Source organism: Oncorhynchus clarkii, chromosome 13 (genome assembly GCF_045791955.1).
Source record: "Oncorhynchus clarkii lewisi isolate Uvic-CL-2024 chromosome 13, UVic_Ocla_1.0, whole genome shotgun sequence".
NCBI classification, from domain to species: Eukaryota; Metazoa; Chordata; class Actinopteri; order Salmoniformes; family Salmonidae; genus Oncorhynchus; species Oncorhynchus clarkii.
Genome location: NC_092159.1, coordinates 54,996,266 through 55,020,788, shown reverse-complemented (window position 1 = coordinate 55,020,788; position 24,523 = coordinate 54,996,266). Strand labels below are relative to the sequence as shown.

The window sequence follows — 24,523 nt, the reverse complement described above, 5'->3', positions numbered from 1 at the left end:
TTGTATAAGAGCCCTAGACATATAGGTATTGAGCTCTTTTAGTCCTGTGACAAAAACATAGTGATTTATTTTTTGGTGTATTCTGTACCTCCAGTATTTGTACTCAGTGATTTTGATTGATTTGATACAAAATCATATTCAGTGTTACGCTATAGTTTATCAGTATATCTATTATACTTGGATCACTACTCCCAGTTCAACTCTCATCCGATGGGAGAAGTTACAGTAGTGGTGGGATGTAGCAATTTCATTTTACTCCAATAGATTCAGTGTGCGCCATAAACTGACAATAGCGGGTCTGGGAGTGGGAGGAACATCTCTGCTGCGATCCTTCTTGCTTTGTTACGTCTGGGAAGCCATTTTGGAATTCTGCTTGTAGTGCCTGATAATTACGTACACATACACACTGTCAACTTGCAAACTTTTGTGTATGTTCACGGATAAATATTATTTTGGTATCTGGGTTAGGATCATCGAACGCACCATACCTGGAATAGACGCCTCGACATGCGGTGTGAAGTTAACGCATCTTGCAAGACAGAAATGTGTGGATCTTTTTCAACTGGATTACGCTCATAAGAATAACAGATGGACTCTTATCTGACGGGCAAGTAGAAGTTACACGCGATATTATTGGAATTATGTTTTATCTTCCGTTTTTTTTAGTAGTCATAAAATGTCATTTAATATAAATTAACGGGCATTTATTTCCCAGTTTGTAGTGCTCTGGCTCCTTTCTCCGGAATTCTGTTTTGACAGCGAACAGAACCTCGGGCCTGTTTCATTATTTCAAATGTTAACTGCGACCTTAGGCTCAAACGTTTGCTTTAACCCTCAGTATCCTCGCAATGAGAGCCCACGTTTGATATGTATGTTATAAACGCAACGTTAATGTCAGTGCATGGACGGGTGTCTGCGTTGTTTAAATATTGCCTTCTAAAATTAGCATTAGGCAATACGAGACTCGCGGAGTTTGAGTCACTTGGACATGCATTCATATTTGTAATTTGGGCATTTGCTGCTCCAATTGCACACATTGAAATGGAAGTACAAATTTTGACATATCCAAAACCCGACGTGCAGAATCAACAATTCGATATCGTTTTTTGTTTTACCTAGCTCGTCACCTACTGTTTTGTGAAAAGAAGATCGTTTTACAAAAAAAAACATGCATGTTGTGAAAGTGGCAATTTTAGAAATGTTTCTATAGAGCTCCACAGTGGAGGTGTCATAATACCGATAAAACCTAGTGGTCAAACAGGGAAATGGTGCCAATCGTTTTTCCACCATTCATTTTTCCATTGGGGATTTTAGAATCACTTAAGGGCTGTAGCTGTGTTCGAATACCCATACTGTATACTTAATGAGTATATACTACGTACTATTAGTTAATTTTAGTATACTGTAAACAAACTGTCGTTTCAGTTGAGTGCTCCTGAACTTGATGTTGCGATGCAACCTCTTGCTAGCTTGTTAGCATAACCAATGACTAGCTAAACATTTTACGATTTCGGGTAAATATACCACTTAGCTAAGAATGATGTGAATAACCAAGTCAACGTTGGGTAGTTAGTTAATATACTGCCTGGCAAGTTTGATGTATTAGTAGCCAACTAACATCCGGTAACTAGCTTACATACTGCTCTAATGCTATGTGGTTCGTAAGGATAGCGTAGCTAACAAATTGTCAGCCAACATAACGTAACTTATGTGAAAAGTTATTACCTGATTACATTGCTTAACATTTTCTTAACATCTGTCATAATTAGTTCAAGCAATGAATTTGTATCCGCTCTCATCGGACTTTGGCTGCATGTTTTACACCATTTTCTTCTAATCTTAAAAATGATCAAGCCACAGCCATTTCCTGAAGAATGGCATTATGGGCTGTAAAAACACAGAAACAGTGTCCACTGCGTGTATACTTTGTATTTTGGCGAATTATTTTACGGGAACTTTTGGCATGTTAACTATATCCATACTATGACCAATAAGCATACAATATACTCAATTTGCTTCACAAATAGTGAGGTTAGTATGAGTATTCAAACACAGCTTGTGTTTCATGTAGGCATGACGTTTTGATAACCATGTAAATCTCTCCCGGACAAGGTGACTTTCTTAAATCTAAACTATTGGTACCATTTCCCTGTTTGACCGCTCGGTTTTATGGGTATTATGACTCATACTGTGGTTCTCTATAGCAGGGGTTCCCAAACTTGGTCCTGCCCCCCTCCGTGCACGTTTTGTTTTTTGCCCAAGCACTACACTGCTGATTCTAATAATCAAAGCTTGGTGATGAGTTGGTTATTTAAGTTTGGGAAACCCTGCTCTATTTTGTGTGTGTGTGTGTATGTGTGTGTGTGTGCGGGCTAGTGAGTGTGCCTGTGCTGTTTGTGTTCAGCCTGTCTCTCGAGTATAAGTTCATAGGTCGTGCCCTTTGCAAGATTTTACAAGCTAAGGCTGGGGAGGGTTTTGATGAGAAAGGATACAGGTTTTTTCAGATTTGACATTTCGTAGCAGGTTAGGAGAATTTACGCAGCAGATTAGGATAGTTAATCTAGCAGGTTAGGATAATTAAATTAAGGTTATAAATAGTCCGGTTTAGCTCAAATTAAAATAATAATAATAATAAACTTTTATGTGAATTTGACAAAAGCTGAATCCTTTCTAGCCATGACCCCTGGGAAGATGGCTTGTAAAAGCAAAAATGGAGGATGACCAATTGCTCTTTTATGGTGGTTGTGATACATTGGATGGCAGTTGAAACATGTTTCTAAAGTTGGTTTCCATCTCAGCTCTGCAATCTCAAAATAATTCAGTTTTGAACACACAGGAGAGCTTATATTGTTATTTTCCTGAACTTGGAATGTCCAGTAACTTCTGCATCCTGAAGGATTGCCAACAACAGGCCACCAATCCAACCGACTAATCCTGGCAGAATTAAAGACGCCACATGGGTTTTCATGATTATTAATCCCTGTTTCAGCTGGATTTACAAATAGATTTGACCTGTGGTTAAGATTACCAGGCAGTAGTCCCTCTGATTTGGCAGATTTGGGGGAATGCCATCTGTCCCCTCTATAGTGCTCGCTCTTATTTAGTACAACCTCTATAATAGTATATTGTAGGTAGCAGGGGTGCTTCCTTAGCTACTGTAGTATCAGCACACCTCAGGGTTTGTTGTAGGAAGATATGGCGTGGGTAGTATTGAAGGGCCATCCTACTGTAGTATCAGTTCAGGGTTTGTTGTAGGAAGATATGGCATGGGTAGTATTGAATGGCCATCCTACTGTAGTATCAGCACAGCTCAGGGTTTGTTGTAGGAAGATATGGCGTGGGTAGTATTGCAGGGCCATCCTACTGTAAGTTATCAGCGGAAGTGGAGTCATTGAAACCAAACCCGCTGCATTATGTAACCATTGAATTCTGTGCATATTTGAGAGGCAACCGTTCCATTGCTGTTTGAGTTTACTTCAAGGCTAGATGTTGTAGATCCATAGTTAAAATCAATACATTAGTGTTTCAGCTCCATTTATTGATTTCCCTCTGTTTTGAATAGACTAAACGAATCACCACATCCAAATTCATCCCTGTCATGTTCCCTATATAGTACCTGTTAGGTTACTATATATTTGACTGAGGGTTTGAACAGGTTTCATGTTAGCCCTCTCCTGACCCTTCACGGGGTCATGTTCAATTGAGTAGCTTATAGATTGCTGTGTCCCAAGCTTGCCATCTTCCTGGTGTTGCTTCTGGGAGTGTGCAGGGCTCACAATGTTGTAGACAGAAATGTAGGCTAATGTATAGAACTGGCAAAATTCCCACAATTATGTCTACTCCTCTCCTACACAAACATTCTGTAATGTTATTTGCACCGCACCCTCCTGAACAGGCCCCAGGCATCTACCTGGCTAGGTGTGTCCCGTCCATTACCAGGGTTGGGCCTATAGCTCCACCTCTGTATGTGCTACTCTCTGAAGGGAGAAAGCCTGTTTTCCCCAGTCGGTCTGGTATTGGGCTGGGTGCTGTGCCTGAGAGGGAGTCAGTCTGGTATTTTGGCTGGGTGCCTTGCCTGAGAGGGACTCTCATTGTCCCCTTCCCTGTCTCCACTGGTCCCCGTCAGCCCACAGCTGCTGAACTACAGAAAGAGAAGAAGAGTTCCATTCATTACCCAACCCTGCTGCCTGCCTTCCGAAGCGCTTGTCGTCAACAGGCCGCAGCCATAATGCAAGGGAAGGAGGTTGTCCAAGTCTATTCTACAGAACAGAACAGAGCAGGGCTGTAGTGTTGTGGGCTAGGGGAAATTATAATGTGTAACTGTTCTCATTACTCGCCTGTCCTCCTGCCTGTCTGCCTGCCTGGGCTCTGGGACTCTCCAGAGCAGCTACTGCTGCCTAGGTTTTCTTGGAGTGAAGCCAAGTAGATTGGGTCTAATGTGGGATTGGGCTGTGGAGGCACAGAGAGAGTGACTAATATTCACCAGAGAGGTGTAGTATGTGTGTGGAACAGTTTGTTTGTATGCTAACTAGTGAGTGTTTGTAGGACTATGCTATTGCTCTGTGGGAAAGTACATCAACCTTTTACTGGATCTAAACAGTACTAGTCCCGAGAGACAAGCTGAACGTGTGTGTGTGTGTGTGTGTAATGCATGCCTTTGCTGGTGTGTTAGAATGATAATCCCTCATCTATTGTGCCATGGCCTAAAGAGCCCTCTCCTTTCCACCCTGACTCTTGCAGTCTGATCGGAGAATGACCATGGATTTCTCTCGCCTACACACATACACTCCTCCACAGTGTGCTCCAGAGAACACAGGATATACCTACTCCCTCAGGTGAGAATGCTGGCTGAGCTACTGACCGTTACACTACTGACTGGCATCTACTGACCGTTTCATCAGGTTAATTTCATGTCCATTCTAGACTATTCAGAGTGTGTGTATGGAACAATTGCATGAGTATTTACTTGAATTGAAATGGTATAGTACATATCCTGTTCCTCTAGAACAGGCTAGAGGTTTCATACTGTCTTATCCAAGGTTCAGGGACCTATGTGTTCCTCTAGAACAGGCTAGAGGTTTCACACTGTGTCTTATCCAAGGTTCAGGGACCTATCTGTTCCTCTGTAGAACAGGCTAGAGGTTTCATACTGTCTTATCCAAGGCTCAGGGACCTATCTGTTCCTCTAGAACAGGCTAGAGGTTTCATACTGTCTTATCCAAGGTTCAGGGACCTATCTGTTGCTCTTCCCATATTCATATGGCCTCCAGATGTGTGGTGATGGTTATCATCAATCTTTCCTTTCTACACTAGTTATCTATTCCTCTGTGACTCAGATACAAATAGTATTTGTTATTGAATCCCGTCTCCCTAATGTGGTCTCCCACTGACTACAGTCAGAGCCTCTGTCAGATCAGTCATTACCACAGCCGTGGAGAATGAAAGGGTTCTGCTGCCTCAATCCTGAGGTTGTTTCTCATTCACCTCCCGTTTGACATCTCTTTCCAAGAGTAAAGCACCATTAGGAGTCCTGAATGAGTTTGTGTTGCATTCAGAAATCTTACTGACTTGATTGTCTTTGCTCTCACTTGAGTAAAAAGATCTTTTGAAGTACGTTTGAGAATACATTTTACAACAGTTGTAGTGAGGAGAGAATGTTGAAATTGTAAAGATGTATTTTAATGTCTTCTATTTCTAGCTAAATATTTTCAGTCTTGATACAAATATTCATCCTTGACAGTTGATGCATTCTTGCTGATGAGTTCCAGAGTTGCTCACACGAGCAACCGCTGTGGTTGTGGTTTCAATGATTCAGCCCGATGATTCTGTCAGTGTGTGCGCTTGTGGTTCAGCATTTCTGTGTGTTATGAGGGAACAACACAATGAAAATGGTAGCATAGCGCCTTTGTAGTTATCTTAGTTTGGACTAACTCTCCCTTAGCTTGGTGTTTCCTTTGCTTCCTGTGTTTCCTCTCATGGTATGTCTCATGTCAGTCACACACTGTTCTCTCCCTCTGAATTTTCAAGGAAGAAACTTTTCATGTTGTGCAGTTTATTTTTTATGGATAAAAAAAAAGTGGCTTAGGTGGTGGGTGTGGCAATGGAGGCGGCAAAGGTCGCAGTTAGACTTTGGCTCTGCTGAATTTTAGGGAAAATTTGACAGGCTCCTCATCTAAGTGGTGTAGCAAATTTTTGTGTATTTTCAAGCCAATTTCCTGCAATTCTTAAATTCTCCATGGAACTGAAATAGATTTTGCAAATTGTTAGTTCTCAAAGATTCTATTATTAAAATAATATCATTGAAAACGCATTTTATTTCCATGATTCCAACAGTTCACCCAAGGGTTTTGATCTGAATCACAATTAAATGTATTTGCCCATATCATGCTGCCCTAGTTTACAGTACATGCTGCTGGATCATCATTGTTCTGATCTCTCTCTCTCTTCAGCCCATCATCTCTGGGGCCTGGGCATGAAACTGCTTGCAGGTGTGATTGTCTCTGAATATGCAGGGGATTTGTGTGTGTGTGTGAAGTTGGAATGTTGTTTTTTTACACTGTCACTTTTGACACCTCGTGTAAAGAAATGGGGGGAAATGACAGTGCTGGAATTTGGGCCTTTAAGAGGAGAAATTCTGTAGTGGTTCTTGTTGAGAGAGAATAACAGTGTAACACACTCGTGTACGGGAGCATGTTCTAACACAACCACTCCCATTAGACTGACTACCATACTCTACCCTCGCTCTCCTTTGAAAAATGCTAAGGGCACACCTATAGAAAAGCCCTTCAGTCAGCTGACATGTTTAGTCCTCTCCTCTCCCTGAGTTGGACAAGGCCCAGACCACAGGCTGTCCTCCAAGGCCTGGCTGGCCTGACAACTAGATGACATTTACATACATCCCTTGTAATTGCCTTTAATATCTCACTGTTCTCACAGGCATGTAGAAGAGGTGGGAGTGCCAGGGTGTGTGGGTTTGCCATGAGTAGCCTTGTGTCGAGGGGAACGGGGGTGTCTGTGTGTGCGCGTGCGTTGCAGTAGAGAAATGTCTTCCTTACCGCAGTAGAATTTGCTGCAGGTGAGCTCTCTTACATGAGACAGGATTTAGTCTACGATCCAGTCCTTAAGGGCTTCTGCTGGTAATGTTTTTTTCTGTCTCATAATTGCTCAGTTTAACCTCTTGATAACCTGTGGAGCCACCTTGACTCCCCTCACTGTGAAGGTATAAGGCAATAAGATAATAACCAAGCAACACCTTCCCTGCATTGAAAGCTCTCCCACAGGCGTGTCCTACCCAATAGAATCACAATTCATAGTTCAAATTCTAACAGCCCTACTACTACTACCACTACATCTTCTGACCGTGGGAAAGCCTGTCTTGGCGCCGGACCGGTCCCAGGTCCTGTGTGGAGTGAGGTGGAGACCGATTAAAGGCTCTGGGTTCTCAGTCTCTCACTAGCATGGAAGACTGGAACAAGACCGTGTGTCTCCATGGTCCGGTGAGAGAGTTGATCAACCATATTAATGCCTGGTGGCACTGATCTGAGAATTAGGTAAAGAGTCTCTCTTTCTTGTACATGAAAGAGTAATGTAGGCTAATACTTCACTTATTGAATTAGTTGAACTAACAAAATGTTATTGGTTTTTCCTTGTTGGGCTGTTGTTTTTTAAATGGCAGAACAAACTGACAGAGAAGGCAGTTGACTCGTACTGTAGCTAGGCATCAGAAATATCAGCCTATCAGTTTGAGAGCTGTCACACTGTACTGTGTGTGTGTGTGTGTGTGTGTGTGTGTGGCTGGCTTGTGGAATGGGGAGAGGGTTGTGCTGAGAGGGACAGGGTCAGGTGACAGCAACCGTTGGGCCATCTGTTGTCAGAACTCAAAAGACTGGTAGACAAGTTGGAGAAAGGGAGGGAGGAATGAATGAATGAAAGCCCAACCAATCACATCCAACAATCTGAGAGGCCTTTTAGAAGCCCCACAGTGAGGGGAACAAACCTAGCCTGAGTGGACAGGAGCAGGAGGCCAGGGTCCCATTCATTAGGCAACACTGTAGCAAAACATATAGCTACGGGCAAAGGAAAATCAGTCTTTTTATTGGACAAGTTAAAGTAGTCCCTCCCTGTTTCAGTTCATTGTCTTCCGTTTGGGGCCTAATCAATACGACCCAGCAGAGACCACCATGCTACAGCCCACCAACCAGTGTATTCCCATTGGTACAAACACCATAGTCATTAGCTGTAAGGAGAATGGCCTCACTGATTGATGTTTAAGCCTGTACAATGTCTTCCCTTGTAAGGGGAGGTCTCCCTGCTCTCTCCCAGGCTCTCAGCTATTTCCTGGCTTTAAACTATTGATCTACTGTTGTCAGTGGAGGATTCTTGAGTATTACCCCTGTGAGGAAAATAAGTTGTACAGCTATAGAGAGACATTCAATTGTTATTTTTAATTATATAGTACCACCCAAGCTACTCTGTCCCCCTGTACTACACCGGGAAATGTTGTAAAGAGATACTAATCAGTCATAACTTTAATATTTTTTTTATTGAACTCCATATATTAGAGAATCCATATAAACCTCATGACAAAAAAAGTATGTGGACACCTGTTTGCCGAACATCTCATTCCAAAATCATGGGCTGCTATAACAGCCTCCACTCTTCTGGGAAGGCTTTCCACCAGATGTTGGAACATTGCTGCTGGAACCTGTTTCCATTCAGCCATGAACATTAGTGAGGTCGGGCACTGATGTAGGACGATTAGGCCTGGCTCGCAGTCAGCGTTCCAATTCATCCCAAAGGTGTTCGATGGGGTTGAGGTTAGGGCTCTGTGCATGTCAGTCCTTCCACACCGATCTCGAGAAAACATTTCTGTATGGACCTCGCTTTGTACATGGGGGCATTGTCATGATAAAACGGGAAAAGGGCTTTCCCCAAACTGTTGCCACAAAGTTGGAAGCGCAGAATTATCTAGAATATCATGGTATGCTGTAGCGTTAAGATTTCCCTTCACTGGAACTAAGGGGCCCGAACCATGAAAAACAGCCCTTGACCATTATTGCTTCTCCACCAAACTTTACAGTTGTCACTATGCATTGGGGAAGGTAGGGTTCTCCTGGCATCCGCCAAACCCAGATTCGTCCGTCGGACTGCAAGATGGTGAAGCATTCTCTGGAGTGATGAATCCACTGCTCCGGAGTCTAATGACGGCAAGCTTTACACCACTCCAGCCGACACTTTGTACATGGTGATCTTAGGCTTGTGTGCGACTGCTCGGCCATGGAAACCCATTTTTATGACGCTCCTGACGAGCAGTTATTGTGCTGACGTTGCTTCCAGAGGCAGTTTGGAACTCTGTAGTGAGTGTTGCAACCGAGGATAGACGATTTTTCCGCACTACGTGCTTCAGCACTCGGCGATCCCATTCTGTGAGCGTGTGTGGCCTACCACTTTGCGGCCGAGCCGCTGTTGCTCCTAGATGTTTCCACTTCACAATAACAGCACTTACAGTTGACCGGGGGGCACCTCTAGCAGGGTAGAAATTTGACGAATTGAGTTGTTGGCAAGGTGGCATCCTGACAGTGCCACGTTGAAAGTCACTGAGCTCTTCAGTAAGGCCATTCTACTGCCAATGTTTTTCTATGGAGATTGCATGACTGTGTGCTCAATTTTATACACCTGTTAGCAACAGGTGTGGCTGAAATAGCCAATCCACTCATTTGAAGGGTTGTCCATATATTTGTGTAGGTGTGTATATCAGCTCAATGATAGTGTTGTAAAAACACACAAATGGAGTATACTTTGAGGTTAGGTTAGTTACTTCTCAGAGAAGGAGAAATTCTGCCATCAGGGATATGTTTTGATTTGAATAGAAGAGAAACCTCATTTTCTGCCCAGTGCCTGATTTTTCTCTCCTATGCCATATTTCTAACATGTGAATGTGTGTGTGCATGAGAGAGGTAGGGAGTGTGTTAGATGGAAAAAGGAAAGAGCAAATTCAGCTCTTGGGTTAGACATTACCACACATGAGTCAATCACAGCAGAGTACACACACCTACCTACCTGACACCCAGCAGTGTAGTAGAGTTCTGGCTGCCCCTTTCAAATAAACAGCACCTGATGGATGGGGTTCTAGACACACTGACCCTAGCCTGAGAGTGCAATAGTGTGTCTCTCAATGGTCATAAAATATGAAGGGGCCCAATCTGTGTTACTGGGTGAGTAGGTCCCCTGGTTGGCGTTTAGTATTGTATCTCTCATAGTCACTCAAACTGATCAAGGGTATTATTAGGACCAGTGGTAATAGTGATATGATCAGCCTGGGGCTGGGTGGAAGGTGATCTAGGGTAATATTAGGATCAGTTGTTATAGTGATATGATCAGGCTGGGTGGAAGGTGATCTAGGGTAATATTAGGACCAGTGGTTATAGTGATATGATCAGCCTGGTGGTAAGGCTGGGTGGAAGATGAGAAAGAAGGGATGAAGTGGAGGTAATATAGACTGTGAATCAAGGAAGGAATGTGTGGAGAAGGACTGCCAGTTTCTGTTGGTTGGCCGTGCTGCACTCAGTTGTTTAGGACATCTGGTGTGTGTTGTGGGCTTGTGTCCATGCCTGTTTGTGTGTGTGTGGCAGCATGGTTGCCTCCCTCAGAAAGTGCTTCACCGGTCAAGGGCATGGTTGAATGGCAGCAGCTGGATGATGGTGTGTCTGTGTCAGAGGTGGTGTTGTTGACACCATTCAGGCTGAACTTATAACATGTGAAGGGGAATTTCAACTACTGTTTTTTTCCCTCTTCTCTACTTGCTAGTGCTCCTCTGACAGGATTTGCTCTGTAGTGGGAGGGGCACAAACTCAGGCGGCCACAGATCACACACACACCCTCTCAGGCCCCGGAGAGCTGTTTGGAGAAGTTTCCATAGCAACAAGGGCAATATGAAAGAGCGAGAAAGAGGAAGAGATGGCACACTGTTAGAGAGAGAAGAGAAGGAAGAGAAGTGCTTCTGTTCTGTTCGAGGGAAAAGAGGAGGATGGGCGGTGGCCGTAATCTCAGTGCCAATTGAAACCCACCCAGCGTTAGACAGATGGAAATCTGAGATCCCCTCTACCCAGCCTGTCCCTGCCCTGCCTGTGGTAAATATAGGCCTGTGTTCTTCCTCAGGGGAATGGCAGCTCTCTACTCTATAATGGTTTAGGAAACCGTAGGGTGGGACGTGTGTGTGTTTTGTGTTTCCCCCCATACCTGCACTGACCCTCCAGAGCCCAGTTTAAACAACTGTGTGGAAACATCTTCAGTAAAACCTAATTTTGTAAGCAGAATGTAGTGAGTCCCAGAAGGGTTTAAAGGAGTTATGAACCCTGCTGGGAGTGATATCTCCCTCAGTAATACACTCCAGAAGACAGCCTGCTGGTGGTTAGTCTCAACGCCACATTTGTTTTGAAACTGTTCTGCTAATGAAGTTTTCGGTGTGTTTAGTATTTGGCCTAACATCCCAGGCTTGTTAAGGGTGTGTTGATAGTGCATCAGTTTTTCAACAACAAAGTGTGTGTGTAGAATCGTTCAACCTGTGGTTTCACCGTTTAGATTTCTAGAACATGTGGTTTGTAATCTGTGTCTGAGCTCCCTGACTGTGGTGTGTGTGACTGTATCACTGCCCCCTGACTGGTGTGTGACTGTATCACTGCTCCCTGACTGGTGTGTGTGACTGTATCACTGCTCCCTGACTGGTGTGTGACTGTATCACTGCTCCCTGACTGGTGTGTGTGACTGTATCACTGCTCCCTGACTGGTGTGTGTGTGACTGTATCACTGCTCCCCGACTGTGGTGTGTGTGTGACTGTATCACTGCCCCCTGACTGGTGTGTGACTGTATCACTGCCCCCTGACTGGTGTGTGACTGTATCACTGCTCCCTGACTGGTGTGTGTGACTGTATCACTGCTCCCTGACTGGTGTGTGTGACTGTATCACTGCTCCCTGACTGGTGTGTGTGTGACTGTATCACTGCTCCCCGACTGGTGTGTGTGACTGTATCACTGCTCCCTGACTGGTGTGTGTGACTGTATCACTGCTCCCTGACTGGTGTGTGTGACTGTATCACTGCTCCCCGACTGTGGTGTGTGTGTGTGTGACTGTATCACTGGTGTGTGACTGTATCACTGCTCCCTGACTGTGGTGTGTGTGTGACTGTATCACTGCTCCCTGACTGTGGTGTGTGTGTGACTGTATCACTGCTCCCTGACTGTGGTGTGTGACTGTATCACTGCTCCCTGACTGGTGTGTGACTGTATCACTGCTCCCTGACTGTGGTGTGTGACTGTATCACTGCTCCCTGACTGTGGTGTGTGTGACTGTATCACTGCTCCCCGACTGTGGTGTGTGACTGTATCACTGCTCCCTGACTGTGGTGTGTGACTGTATCACTGCTCCCTGACTGTGGTGTGTGACTGTTTCACTGCTCCCCGACTGTGGTGTGTGTGTGACTGTATCACTGCTCCCTGACTGGTGTGTGACTGTATCACTGCTCCCTGACTGGTGTGTGTGACTGTATCACTGCTCCCTGACTGGTGTGTGACTGTATCACTGCTCCCTGACTGTGGTGTGTGACTGTATCACTGCTCCCTGACTGTGGTGTGTGTGACTGTATCACTGCTCCCTGACTGTGGTGTGTGTGACTGTATCACTGCTCCCTGACTGTGGTGTGTGACTGTATCACTGCTCCCCGACTGTGGTGTGTGACTGTATCACTGCTCCCTGACTGGTGTGTGACTGTATCACTGCTCCCTGACTGTGGTGTGTGTGACTGTATCACTGCTCCCTGACTGTGATGTCAACTGTCTTTGATCTGTCAGGGGAGGTTAGATTATTATGATGAGGGTAATGAGGATCTGTAGGGGAGGTTAGATTAATATGATGAGGGTAATGAGGATCTGTCAGGGGAGGTTAGATTAATATGATGAGGGTAATGAGGATCTGTCAGGGGAGGTTAGATTAATATGATGAGAGTAATGAGGATCTGTCAGGGGAGGTTAGATTAATATGATGAGGGTAATGAGGATCTGTCAGGGGAGGTTAGATTAATATGAGGGTAATGAGGATCTGTCAGGGGAGGTTAGATTAATATGATGGTAATGAGGATCTGTCAGGGGAGGTTAGATTAATATGAGGATCTGTCAGGGGAGGTTAGATTAATATGATGAGAGTAATGAGGATCTGTCAGGGGAGGTTAGATTAATATGATGAGGGTAATGAGGATCTGTCAGGGGAGGTTAGATTAATATGAGGGTAATGAGGATCTGTCAGGGGAGGTTAGATTAATATGATGAGGGTAATGAGGGTCTGTCAGGGGAGGTTAGATTAATATGAGGGTAATGAGGATCTGTCAGGGGAGGTTAGATTAATATGATGAGGGTAATGAGGGTCTGTCAGGGGAGGTTAGATTAATATGATGAGGGTAATGAGGGTCTGTCAGGGGAGGTTAGATTAATATGAGGTTAATGGGGATCTGACAGGGGAGGTTAGATTAATATGAGGGTAATGAGGATCTGTCAGGGGAGGTTAGATTAATATGATGAGGGTAATGAGGATCTGTCAGGGGAGGTTAGATTAATATGATGAGAGTAATGAGGATCTGTCAGGGGAGGTTAGATTAATATGATGAGGGTAATGAGGATCTGTCAGAGGAGGTTAGATTAATATGAGGGTGATGAGGATCTGTCAGGGGAGGTTAGATTAATATGATGAGGGTAATGAGGATCTGGCAGGGGAGGTTAGATTAATATGAGGGTAATGATGATCTGGCAGGGGAGGTTAGATTAATATGAGGGTAATGAGGATCTGGCAGGGGAGGTTATATAAATATGAGGGTAATAAGGATCTATCAGGGGAGGTTAGATTAATATGAGGGTAATGAGGATCTGGCAGGGGAGGTTAGATTAATATGAGGATCTGTCAGGGGAGGTTATATAAATATGAGGGTAATAAGGATCTATCAGGGGAGGGGAGGTTAGATTAATATGAGGGTAATAAGGATCTATCAGGGGAGGTTATATTAATATGATGGTAATGAGGATCTGACAGGGGAGGTTAGATTAATATGAGGGTAATGAGGATCTGACAGGGGAGGTTAGATTAATATGAGGGTAATGAGGATCTGACAGGGGAGGTTAGATTAATATGAGGGTAATGAGGATCTGGCAGGGGAGGTTAGATTAATATGAGGGTAATGAGGATCTGGCAGGGGAGGTTAGATTAATATGAGGGTAATGAGGATCTGGCAGGGGAGGTTAGATTAATATGAGGATCTGTCAGGGGAGGTTATATAAATATGAGGGTAATAAGGATCTATCAGGGGAGGTTAGATTAATATGAGGATCTGTCAGGGGAGGTTATATAAATATGAGGGTAATAAGGATCTATCAGGGGAGGTTAGATTAATATGAGGGTAATAAGGATCTATCAGGGGAGGTTATATTAATATGATGGTAATGAGGATCTGACAGGGGAGGTTAGATTAATATGAGGGTAATGAGGATCTGACAGGGGAGGTTAGATTAATATGAGGGTAATGAGGATCTGGCAGGGGAAGTTAGATTAAGATGAGGATCTGACAGGGGAGGTTAGATTAAGATGAGGTTAATGAGGATCTGACAGGGGAGGTTAGATTAAGATGAGGGTAATGAGGATCTGGCAGGGGAAGTTAGATTAAGATGAGGATCTGACAGGGGAGGTTAGATTAATATGAGGGTAATGAGGATCTGGCAGTTGCTCCCAGGAAATGATGTGATTATATTCAGCAAACATTTATTCAATTTGACCACAGGGATTTCAGTGAACTTTCCCTGCAGGTCGATGATTATTATAAAGTCCTCATCTATAATATAATACATGAAAGGAAAGCTAGTAGGTTACCCCTGAGACACCTCAGTGGTTGTACAATGTAGACGAAATCTCTGGGTGATCTGATCTCTCTCTGGTTCGTTAGTACACCATCGGAGAACTGGCAGTACCCACTGAGTGTGGGAGGACTGGGCATCAAAGCTCCCGTTGTTGTGTAAGAGAACAGTGAAGGAGGAGGAGAAGTGTTTTCTCTCTCTGCTTTTGGTCAGTGTCCAGTCTACTTTGATATCTGGTGTGGGGGCAGTTTAGTGGAGGGAAACTCGTATGGATCAATACAGAGCCCTATGGGGAATTGACGTAGGGCTTTGCAAGCAAGACAATGTGATGTGCTGACGTCTTAATAAGCTCTATCAATAGCGGAGGTGTGTGTGTGTGTGTGTGTGTGTGTGTGTGTGTGTGTGTGTGTGTGTGTGTGTGTGTGTGTGATTTGTTAAACAAGTGTTTAGAGTGATATTTGTGTGTGCGTGCTTTATTTCCACAAGTTGTGTGAGATTTGTCTGTGTGTGGATTTACAGAGTATCTGTCTGTGTATCAATCCAGGTGTTTCACCACTGCAGTGTTTGTAAAAAGAGCCCTCTGCCAAGCCGGAGCCCAGGATGTGCTGCGCCAAGCAGAGCTCTGTGTTAATATCCCTGGCCAGTGGCTATAGACGGGCTGTTAATTCTGTTTCCTCCTAGGCGATCACAGGGAGATCCATATCTGGCTCTGGAAGTCAACTGTACTGCTGGTTAATGGATTGATAATGTCATTGATTGGCTGTCCATTAACCTATTGTACCAGGTCTGAGTCTGTCCCTGGCCTAATTAGAAAGGAAAGATTAAAACAGAAATGCTGGAGACTGCAGACCATTAGGGTCGACACACACACACACACAATGAGGCCTGGTATAGGAAACTGCTCTGCTGTCTGTGATTGTTCTGGAGGGTAGTATAGTGGAGGGTCTGGTGTGTTGTTCTGGAGGGTAGTATAGTGGAGGGTCTGGTGTGTTGTTCTGGAGGGTAGTATAGTGGAGGGTCTGGTGTGTTGTTCTGGAGGGTAGTATAGTGGAGGGTCTGGTGTGATTGTTCTGGGGGGTAGTATAGTTCAGGGTCTGGTGTGAATGTTCTGGAGGGTAGTATAGTTCAGGGTCTGGTGTGATTGTTCTGGAGGGTAGTATAGTGGAGGGTCTGGTGTGATTGTTCTGGGGGGTAGTATAGTTCAGGGTCTGGTGTGATTGTTCTGGGGGGTAGTATAGTTCAGGGTCTGGTGTGATTGTTCTGGAGGGTAGTGTAGTGGAGGGTCTGGTGTGATTGTTCTGGGGGGTAGTATAGTTCAGGGTCTGGTGTGATTGTTCTGGAGGGGAGTATAGTGCAGGGTCTGGTGTGATTGTTCTGGAGGGTAGTATAGTGGAGGGTCTGGTGTGATTGGTCTGGAGGGTAGTATAGTGCAGGGTCTGTGATTGGTCTGGAGGGTAGTATAGTGGAGGGTCTGGTGTGATTGTTCTGGAGGGTAGTATAGTGGAGGGTCTGGTGTGATTGGTCTGGAGGGTAGTATAGTGCAGGGTCTGTGATTGGTCTGGAGGGTAGTATAGTGGAGGGTCTGGTGTGATTGTTCTGGAGGGTACTATAGTGGAGGGTCTGGTGTGATTGTTCTGGAGGGTACTATAGTGGAGGGTCTGTGATTGGTCTGGAGGGTAGTATAGTGCAGGGTCTGTGATTGGTCTGGAGGGTAGTATAGTGGAGGGTCTGGCGTGATTGTTCTGGAGGGTACTATAGTGGAGGGTCTGGTGTGATTGTTCTGGAGGGTACTATAGTGGAGGGTCTGTGATTGGTCTGGAGGGTAGTATAGTGCAGGGTCTGGAGGGTAGTATAGTGGAGGGTCTGGTGTGTTGTTCTGGAGGGTAGTATAGTGGAGGGTCTGTTATTGGTCTGGAGGGTAGTATAGTGCAGGGTCTGGTGAAAGCTGCCTTATTGACTCTGCACTAGCCTAACTCCTACTGCAGCAGCCTCCACATACACATGGAGGACAGTGTGAGAGAGAGAAGCATGTAGTGCTCTACATGTTGATTGAATCAGCCCTTTGCAGGAAATGTCAAATTTGTTGTGTATTTGAAGTTTAAAATGCCTTCTGAAGTTTGTATTTTCCACTTAGAAATGTCAGACTAGATTTTCCCTTACGAAACCTTTTATCAACCCCTACAAAAATATAAATGTAATTATAATCCACATAATTATAATCTTCTTATTTTCCTGTCGTAGCAAACTGGCTCTAATTAAGATCCTACATCTGTAGACGGTGCTGTGTTATTCTCTGCTGAGCTCTGTGCCACGCAATCATGGGTTCTTCTGGTTGCCTTCTGACGTTTACAGCCAGTGAAGATATAAGTATGGTCCCAGGTAGTAAATTCAGTCTGACTGCATTGATGATTGATCCCACCACAACACACTCAGCCCACTGTGAAGTACAGTACCTTTCCCTGCCCTGAGACCTGTGATATGCTGAACCTAAACAGTCAGTTTGTACTCCCCAGTCCCCCCTGACTTCTCAGTGCTCTCTCTCACCATAGCAGTGCCCTCCAGGGAGCATGTGTTCCCTACAGGAAGGCAGAGTGACCTTGGCACTGCAGACGGTCACAGTGTGCCCCGTGTGGGTAAAGCTGCCCTCTACAGTCCTGACACAGACCCTAGCCAGGATATTAGGATGTTGGGGGTAGACGGGAGACACCGCCCCTAGCAAGGATATTAGGATGTTGGGGGTAGACAGGAGTCACCGCCCTAACCTGGGTATTAGGATGTTTGGGGTTAGACAGGAGACATAACACATCACATGGAGTGGGGAACAGGGGCACACAGGGGAACAGGGGCACACAGGGTAACTGGGGAACAGAGACACTGGGGAACAGGGACACTGGGTAACAGGGTATTAGGATGTTGGGGTTAGGGGGAACAGGGGAACAGGGTATTCTTAAAGGTCCAATACAGCCGTTTTCATCTCAATAATAACTCATTTCTGGGGAACAAATAAGTATCGTACTGTGATTGTTTTCAATTAGAATGGCCAGAAATAAACACATGTTGCTTCTTAGCAACTAGCTGTTATTGGCAGAGAGGTTTGGAACTCTCTTTTCTTATTGGTCTATTAACAAATTTACTGCCAGGCATTCCAAAACTCCATCCCACCAAAACAGGCTGAAATTTCAGGCAGTCTTTTCAGACAGCTCCTATACTAAAAGGGCATTATTATAATTTCACAGGTTTATTCCAACCTCCTATACAGTATATAAAACATAAGTAAATCTCATTTTTGACTGCACTAGGCCTTTAACATTGTGTGTGAGGTAACAACATAGACAACTCTGCTAATATCCCATCCAACCTGGTGTGGCCTCTAGCTTGATCTGTAGTGGGCACACACACAGTCACATTGAGAGGTGTAGGAGAGCCAGGTGGAGCAGCAGGCAGGAGGAGGAAAGCAAAGCCCATAATTGGCTCTGGATGGGATGGTGTAATCCTGAGGTTTTAGGGCCAGGAGGACACAACACACACAGGCCTGGGGATTGACTGATAGAGGAGGCCTCTACAGCCAGAGCCCCTGTTTATATGTTGGGGACCTTTAGAGAAGGAGAGGCATCTGAGAACAGCCTGGCTGTGTGTGGGACCCACCCCCTGTTCTTCCTTCTGTGTTGCATTGTTTTAAATGGCTGCCACATGTTGTTGTTGTTCAGAATGTAGTCTTATGGACTCTCACTGTTAAAACCACTACAGTGAATGAAACCATGTGTTAGTGCTTACATTTTGTTCCCGCCTCCCATCTCCATTACAGGAAGGGAAGATCTTGAACACAGTCAGTCAGCTAAGGTGCTTTTCTCCTCTTCAACTGACCTGGGGGATTTAGATGACTGACATACAAAGGATAGGAGACCCAACCTACAGTAGGAGAATATTACCCTACTGCTGTGTGTTTAACATCAAATCATGATTGTTAGTACCTTTGTGCGTGTGTGTACACAAGCAATAGACAAGACTCTGAAATGATCTGTTTCTTAGAGCCAATGTGGCAATAATGATTTAGATGTTCTATGATGGAATGTTGGCGCTGGTCTTGGCCCTGCCTGCATCCTCAGCCAGGGGGTGTGGTCTGGTATGTGTGAGTCAGAGAGAGAGAGAGAGTTTCTAGCTTCCGCTGCAGAAGTGTCCAATTCTATATTCACAATATTTACATTCTGTCTCCACTCCACACCTTACTGGCTCAAACTGGTATATTTTTTTAATTTACAGTTGAAGTCGGAAGTTTACATACACCTTAGCCAAATATATTTAAACTCAGTTTTTCACAATTCCTTAATCCAAGTAAAAATTCCCTGTCTTAGGTCAGTCAGTTAGGATCACCACTTTATTTTAAGAATGTGAAATGTCAGAATAATAGAAGAGTGATTTATTTCAATTTATTTATTTCATAACACCACGTGTTTCAGAAGTTTACATACACTCAATTGTTTAACTTGGGTCAAACGTTTCAGGTAGCCTTCCACAAGCTTTCCACAATAGGCTGGGTGAATTTTGGCCCATTCCTCCTGACAGAGCTGGTGTAACTGAGTCAGGTTTGTAGGCCTCCTTGCTCACACGCCTTTTTCAGTTCTGCCCACAAATTCTCTATAGGATTGAGGTCAGGGCTTTGTGATGGCCACTCCAATACCTTGACTTTGTTGCCCATAAGCCATATTGCCACAACTTTGGAAGTATTTTTGGGGTTTAATTGTCAATTTGGAAGACCCATTTGCGACAAAGCTTTAACTTCCTGACTGATGTCTTGAGATGTTGCTTCAATATATCCACATAATTTTCCGTCCTCATGATGCCATCTATTTTGTGAAGTGCACCAGTCCCTCCTGCAGCAAAGCACCACAACATTTTATATTTTTTATTTTACCTTTTATTTAACTATTCAATGACGGTCTAGGAACAGTGGGTTAACTGGTCTAGGAACAGTGGGTTAACTGGTCTAGGAACAGTGGGTTAACTGGTCTAGGAACAGTGGGTTAACTGGTCTAGGAACAGTGGGTTAACTGGTCCAGGAACAGTGGGTTAACTGGTCTAGGAACAGTGGGTTAACTGGTCTAGGAACAGTGGGTTAACTGGTCTAGGAACAGTGGGTTAACTGGTCTAGGAACAGTGGGTTAACTGGTCTAGGAACAGTGGGTTAACTGGTCTAGGAACAGTGGGTTAACTGGTCTAGGAACAGTGGGTTAACTGGTCTAGGAACAGTGGGTTAACTGGTCTAGGAACAGTGGGTTAACTGGTCTAGGAACAGTGGGTTAACTGGTCTAGGAACAGTGGGTTAACTGGCCTAGGAACAGTGGGTTAACTGGCCTAGGAACAGTGGGTTAACTGGTCTAGGAACAGTGGGTTAACTGGTCTAGGAACAGTGGGTTAACTGGTCTAGGAACAGTGGGTTAACTGGTCTAGGAACAGTGGGTTAACTGGTCTAGGAACAGTGGGTTAACTGGTCTAGGAACAGTGGGTTAACTGGTCTAGGAACAGTGGGTTAACTGGTCTAGGAACAGTGGGTTAACTGGTCTAGGAACAGTGGGTTAACTGGTCTAGGAACAGTGGGTTAACTGGTCTAGGAACAGTGGGTTAACTGGTCTAGGAACAGTGGGTTAACTGGTCTAGGAACAGTGGGTTAACTGGTCTAGGAACAGTGGGTTAACTGGTCTAGGAACAGTGGGTTAACTGGTCTAGGAACAGTGGGTTAACTGGTCTAGGAACAGTGGGTTAACTGGTCTAGGAACAGTGGGTTAACTGGTCTAGGAACAGTGGGTTAACTGGTCTAGGAACAGTGGGTTAACTGGTCTAGGAACAGTGGGTTAACTGGTCTAGGAACAGTGGGTTAACTGGTCTAGGAACAGTGGGTTAACTGGTCTAGGAACAGTGGGTTAACTGGTCTAGGAACAGTGGGTTAACTGGCCTAGGAACAGTGGGTTAACTGGCCTAGGAACAGTGGGTTAACTGGTCTAGGAACAGTGGGTTAACTGGTCTAGGAACAGTGGGTTAACTGGTCTAGGAACAGTGGGTTAACTGGTCTAGGAACAGTGGGTTAACTGGTCTAGGAACAGTGGGTTAACTGGTCTAGGAACAGTGGGTTAACTGGTCTAGGAACAGTGGGTTAACTGGTCTAGGAACAGTGGGTTAACTGGTCTAGGAACAGTGGGTTAACTGGTCCAGGAACAGTGGGTTAACTGGTCCAGGAACAGTGGGTTAACTGGTCCAGGAACAGTGGGTTAACTGGTCCAGGAACAGTGGGTTAACTGGTCCAGGAACAGTGGGTTAACTGGTCCAGGAACAGTGGGTTAACTGGTCCAGGAACAGTGGGTTAACTGGTCCAGGAACAGTGGGTTAACTGGTCCAGGAACAGTGGGTTAACTGGTCCAGGAACAGTGGGTTAACTGGTCTAGGAACAGTGGGTTAACTGGTCTAGGAACAGTGGGTTAACTGGTCTAGGAACAGTGGGTTAACTGGTCTAGGAACAGGGTTAACTGGTCTAGGAACAGTGGGTTAACTGGTCTAGGAACAGTGGGTTAACTGGTCTAGGAACAGTGGGTTAACTGGTCTAGGAACAGTGGGTTAACTGGTCTAGGAACAGTGGGTTAACTGGTCTAGGAACAGTGGGTTAACTGCCTTGTTCAGGGGCAGAACGACAGATTTTTACCTTGACAGCTCGGGGATTCGATCTTGCAACCTTTCGGTTACTATACTCACATACATCATTCAAACACTTTCAAAAACTCCAGAGTGTTTTCTATCCAATACTAATAATAATATGCATATATTAGCAACTGGGACTGAGGAGCAGGCCGTTTACTCTGGGCACCTCTGGGCACCTTTCATCCAAGCTACTCAATACTGCCCCTGCAGCCATAAGAAGTTAACAAGAAATTTGTGGAGTGGTTGAAAAACTACTTTTAATGACTCCAAGTGTATGTAAACTTCTGACTTCAACTGTACATGATCTTATCCAAAATGTTAATACACTGCTCAAAAAAATAAAGGGAACACTAAAATAACACATCCTAGATCTGAATGAATGAAATATTCTTATTAAATAATTTTTTCTTTACATAGTTGAATGTGCTGACAACAAAATCACACAAAAATTATCAATGGAAATCAAATTTATCAACCCATGGAGGTCTGGATTTGGAGTCACACTCAAAATTAAAGTGGAAAACCACACTACAGGCTGATCCAACTTTGATGTAATGTCCTTAAAACAAGTCAAAATTAGGCTCAGTAGTGTGTATGACCTCCCTACAACGCCTGGGCATGCTCCTGATGAGGTGGCGGATGGGATCCTGAGGGATCTCCTCCCAGACCTGGACTAAAGCATCCGCCAACTCCTGGACAGTGTGTGGTGCAACGTGGTGGCGTTGGTGGATGGAGCGAGACATGTTGTCCAAGATGTGCTCAATTGGATACAGGTCTGTTGAACGGGCGGGCCAGTCCATAGCATCAATGCCTTCCTCTTGCAAGAACTGCTGACACACTCCAGCCGCATTAGGAGGAACCCAGGGCCAACCGCACCAGCATATGGTCTCACAAGGGGTCTGAGGATCTCATCTCGGTACCTAGTGGCAGTCGGGCTACCTCTGGCGAGCACATGGAGGGCTGTGCCCCCACCTGTGGACGTCGGGCCCTCATACCACCCTCATGGAGTCTGTTTTCTGACCGTTTGAGCAGACACATGCACATTTGTGGCCTGCTGGAGGTCATTTTGCAGGGCTCTGGCAGTGCTCCTCCTGCTCCTCCTTGCACAAAGGCGGAGGTAGCGGTCCTACTGCTTGGTTATTGCCCTCCTACGGCCTCCTCCACGTCTCCTGATGTACTGGCCTGTCTCCTGGTAGCTCCTCCATGCTCTGGACACTACGCTGACAGACACAGCAAACCTTCTTGCCACATCTCGCATTGATGTGCCATCCTGGATGAGCTGCACTACCTGAGCCACTTGTGTAGGTTTTAGACTCCGTTTCATGCTACCACTAGAGTGAAAGCACCGCCAGCATTCAAAAGTGACCAAAACATCAGCCAGGAAGCATAGGAACTGAGAAGTGGTCTTTGGTCGCCACCTGCAGAACCACTCCTTTATTGGGGGTGTCTTGCTAAATGCCTATAATTTCCACCTGTTGTCTATTCCATTTGGACAACAGCATGTGAAATTTATTGTCAATCAGTGTTGCTTCCTAAGTGGACAGTTTGATTTCACAGAACTGTGATTGACTTGGAGTTACATTGTGTTTAAGTGTTCCATTTATTTTTTTGAGCAGTGTATATTTTCATACTGGTCCTCTGTGGGATATGAACCCACAACCCTGGTGTTGCAAGCACCATGTTCTACCAACTAAGCCACACAGGACTGGTATATGGTGTCCCTATTCATTCTATTATATACTGTATCTGTCTGGGCCTCTCTCCTCTTTCACACGCAGTCCTCGTTCTTCCTCCATTTGTATTCTTTCCTTGTGTTTATTGGGTGAGTCATTTCCTGAGAGCCCAGTGTTCAGCTCCAGGAACAGTTCCTGTGGTAACATTCTCTCCCTACTGAGCTGTTACAGCTGTCCCAATGCTGTGTTGCTGTTGTTTACAAAACAACGTGTCTCTCTCTAGTTTATATGTGTGACTAAGATACAGACAATGGATGGGAGGAAGTTGGGAATGTCCGTATTAATCATGTTAACTAATCCCTGGGCCTGCATTAATAAAACTCTTAGAGTAGGAGTGCTGATCTGGGATCAGTTTACCCTTTTAGGTGATAATGAATAAGTTAACTGTTATGAATACTGGCCCTGACTGACTCAGTGGGAGAGGGTTGTTGATTTCATGTTCAGGTAAGCTGAAACCACAGAAGTGCTGGTCTGATTCAGACCAAGGCCTCTGATAGGCCTACAGCAAGTGATAAGAAGCCCAGGCACTGTGACTGAGTCATACAGTACCTAAATTCACCACACTTCTCTCCTTTCCTCCCTCCCCCTCTGTTTCTGTCCATCCCTCTGTTTCTGTCCATCCCTCTGTTTCTGTCCATCCCTCTGTTTCTGTCCATCCCTCTGTTTCTGTCCATCCCTCTGTTTCTGTCCATCCCTCTCTTTCTGTCCATCCCTCTCTTTCTATCCATCCCTCTCTTTCTATCCATCCCTCTCTTTCTATCCATCCCTCTCTTTCTGTCCATCCCTCTCTTTCTGTCCATCCCTCTCTTTCTGTCCATCCCTCTCTTTCTATCATCCCTCTCTTTCTATCCATCCCTCTCTTTCTATCCATCCCTCTCTTTCTATCCATCCCTCTCTTTCTGTCCATCCCTCTCTTTCTGTCCATCCCTCTCTTTCTGTCCATCCCTCTCTTTCTGTCCATCCCTCTCTTTCTATCCATCCCTCTCTTTCTGTCCATCCCTCTGTTTCTGTCCATCCCTCTCTTTCTATCCATCCCTCTCTTTCTATCCATCCCTCTCTTTCTATCCATCCCTCTCGTTCTATCCATCTTATTTTTTCTCCCTTGCCATATCACACTGTATCATCTCTTCCCCTGTCCTCTCTTTCCTCTTTTTCTTTGCCATCTCACTATCCCACTCTCTTGCCATCTCTCTTCCTCTCATCTCTTTCTCCT

At 44.9% G+C, this 24,523-nt stretch overlaps 1 protein-coding gene across 7 annotated transcripts in view; it reads left to right on the top strand.

The window, feature by feature from the left end:
- The first annotated feature begins 325 nt into the window (after positions 1 to 325).
- Positions 326 to 24,523, top strand: part of LOC139365104 (SUN domain-containing protein 1-like) — a 48,449-nt gene continuing 24,251 nt past the window's right edge. For 3 of the 7 annotated variants that reach the window (XM_071102487.1, XM_071102486.1, XM_071102485.1), the window contains exons 1-2: positions 326 to 607; positions 4,741 to 4,835. In XM_071102487.1, the coding sequence (XP_070958588.1) occupies positions 4,753 to 4,835 (83 nt within the window). In that variant the 5' untranslated portion in view covers positions 326 to 607; positions 4,741 to 4,752. Of the gene's footprint in view, positions 608 to 4,740; positions 4,836 to 10,709; positions 11,130 to 24,523 lie in introns of those variants that run through there. The other 4 variants (XM_071102488.1, XM_071102484.1, XM_071102490.1 and 1 more) reach the window with 3 other exon arrangements.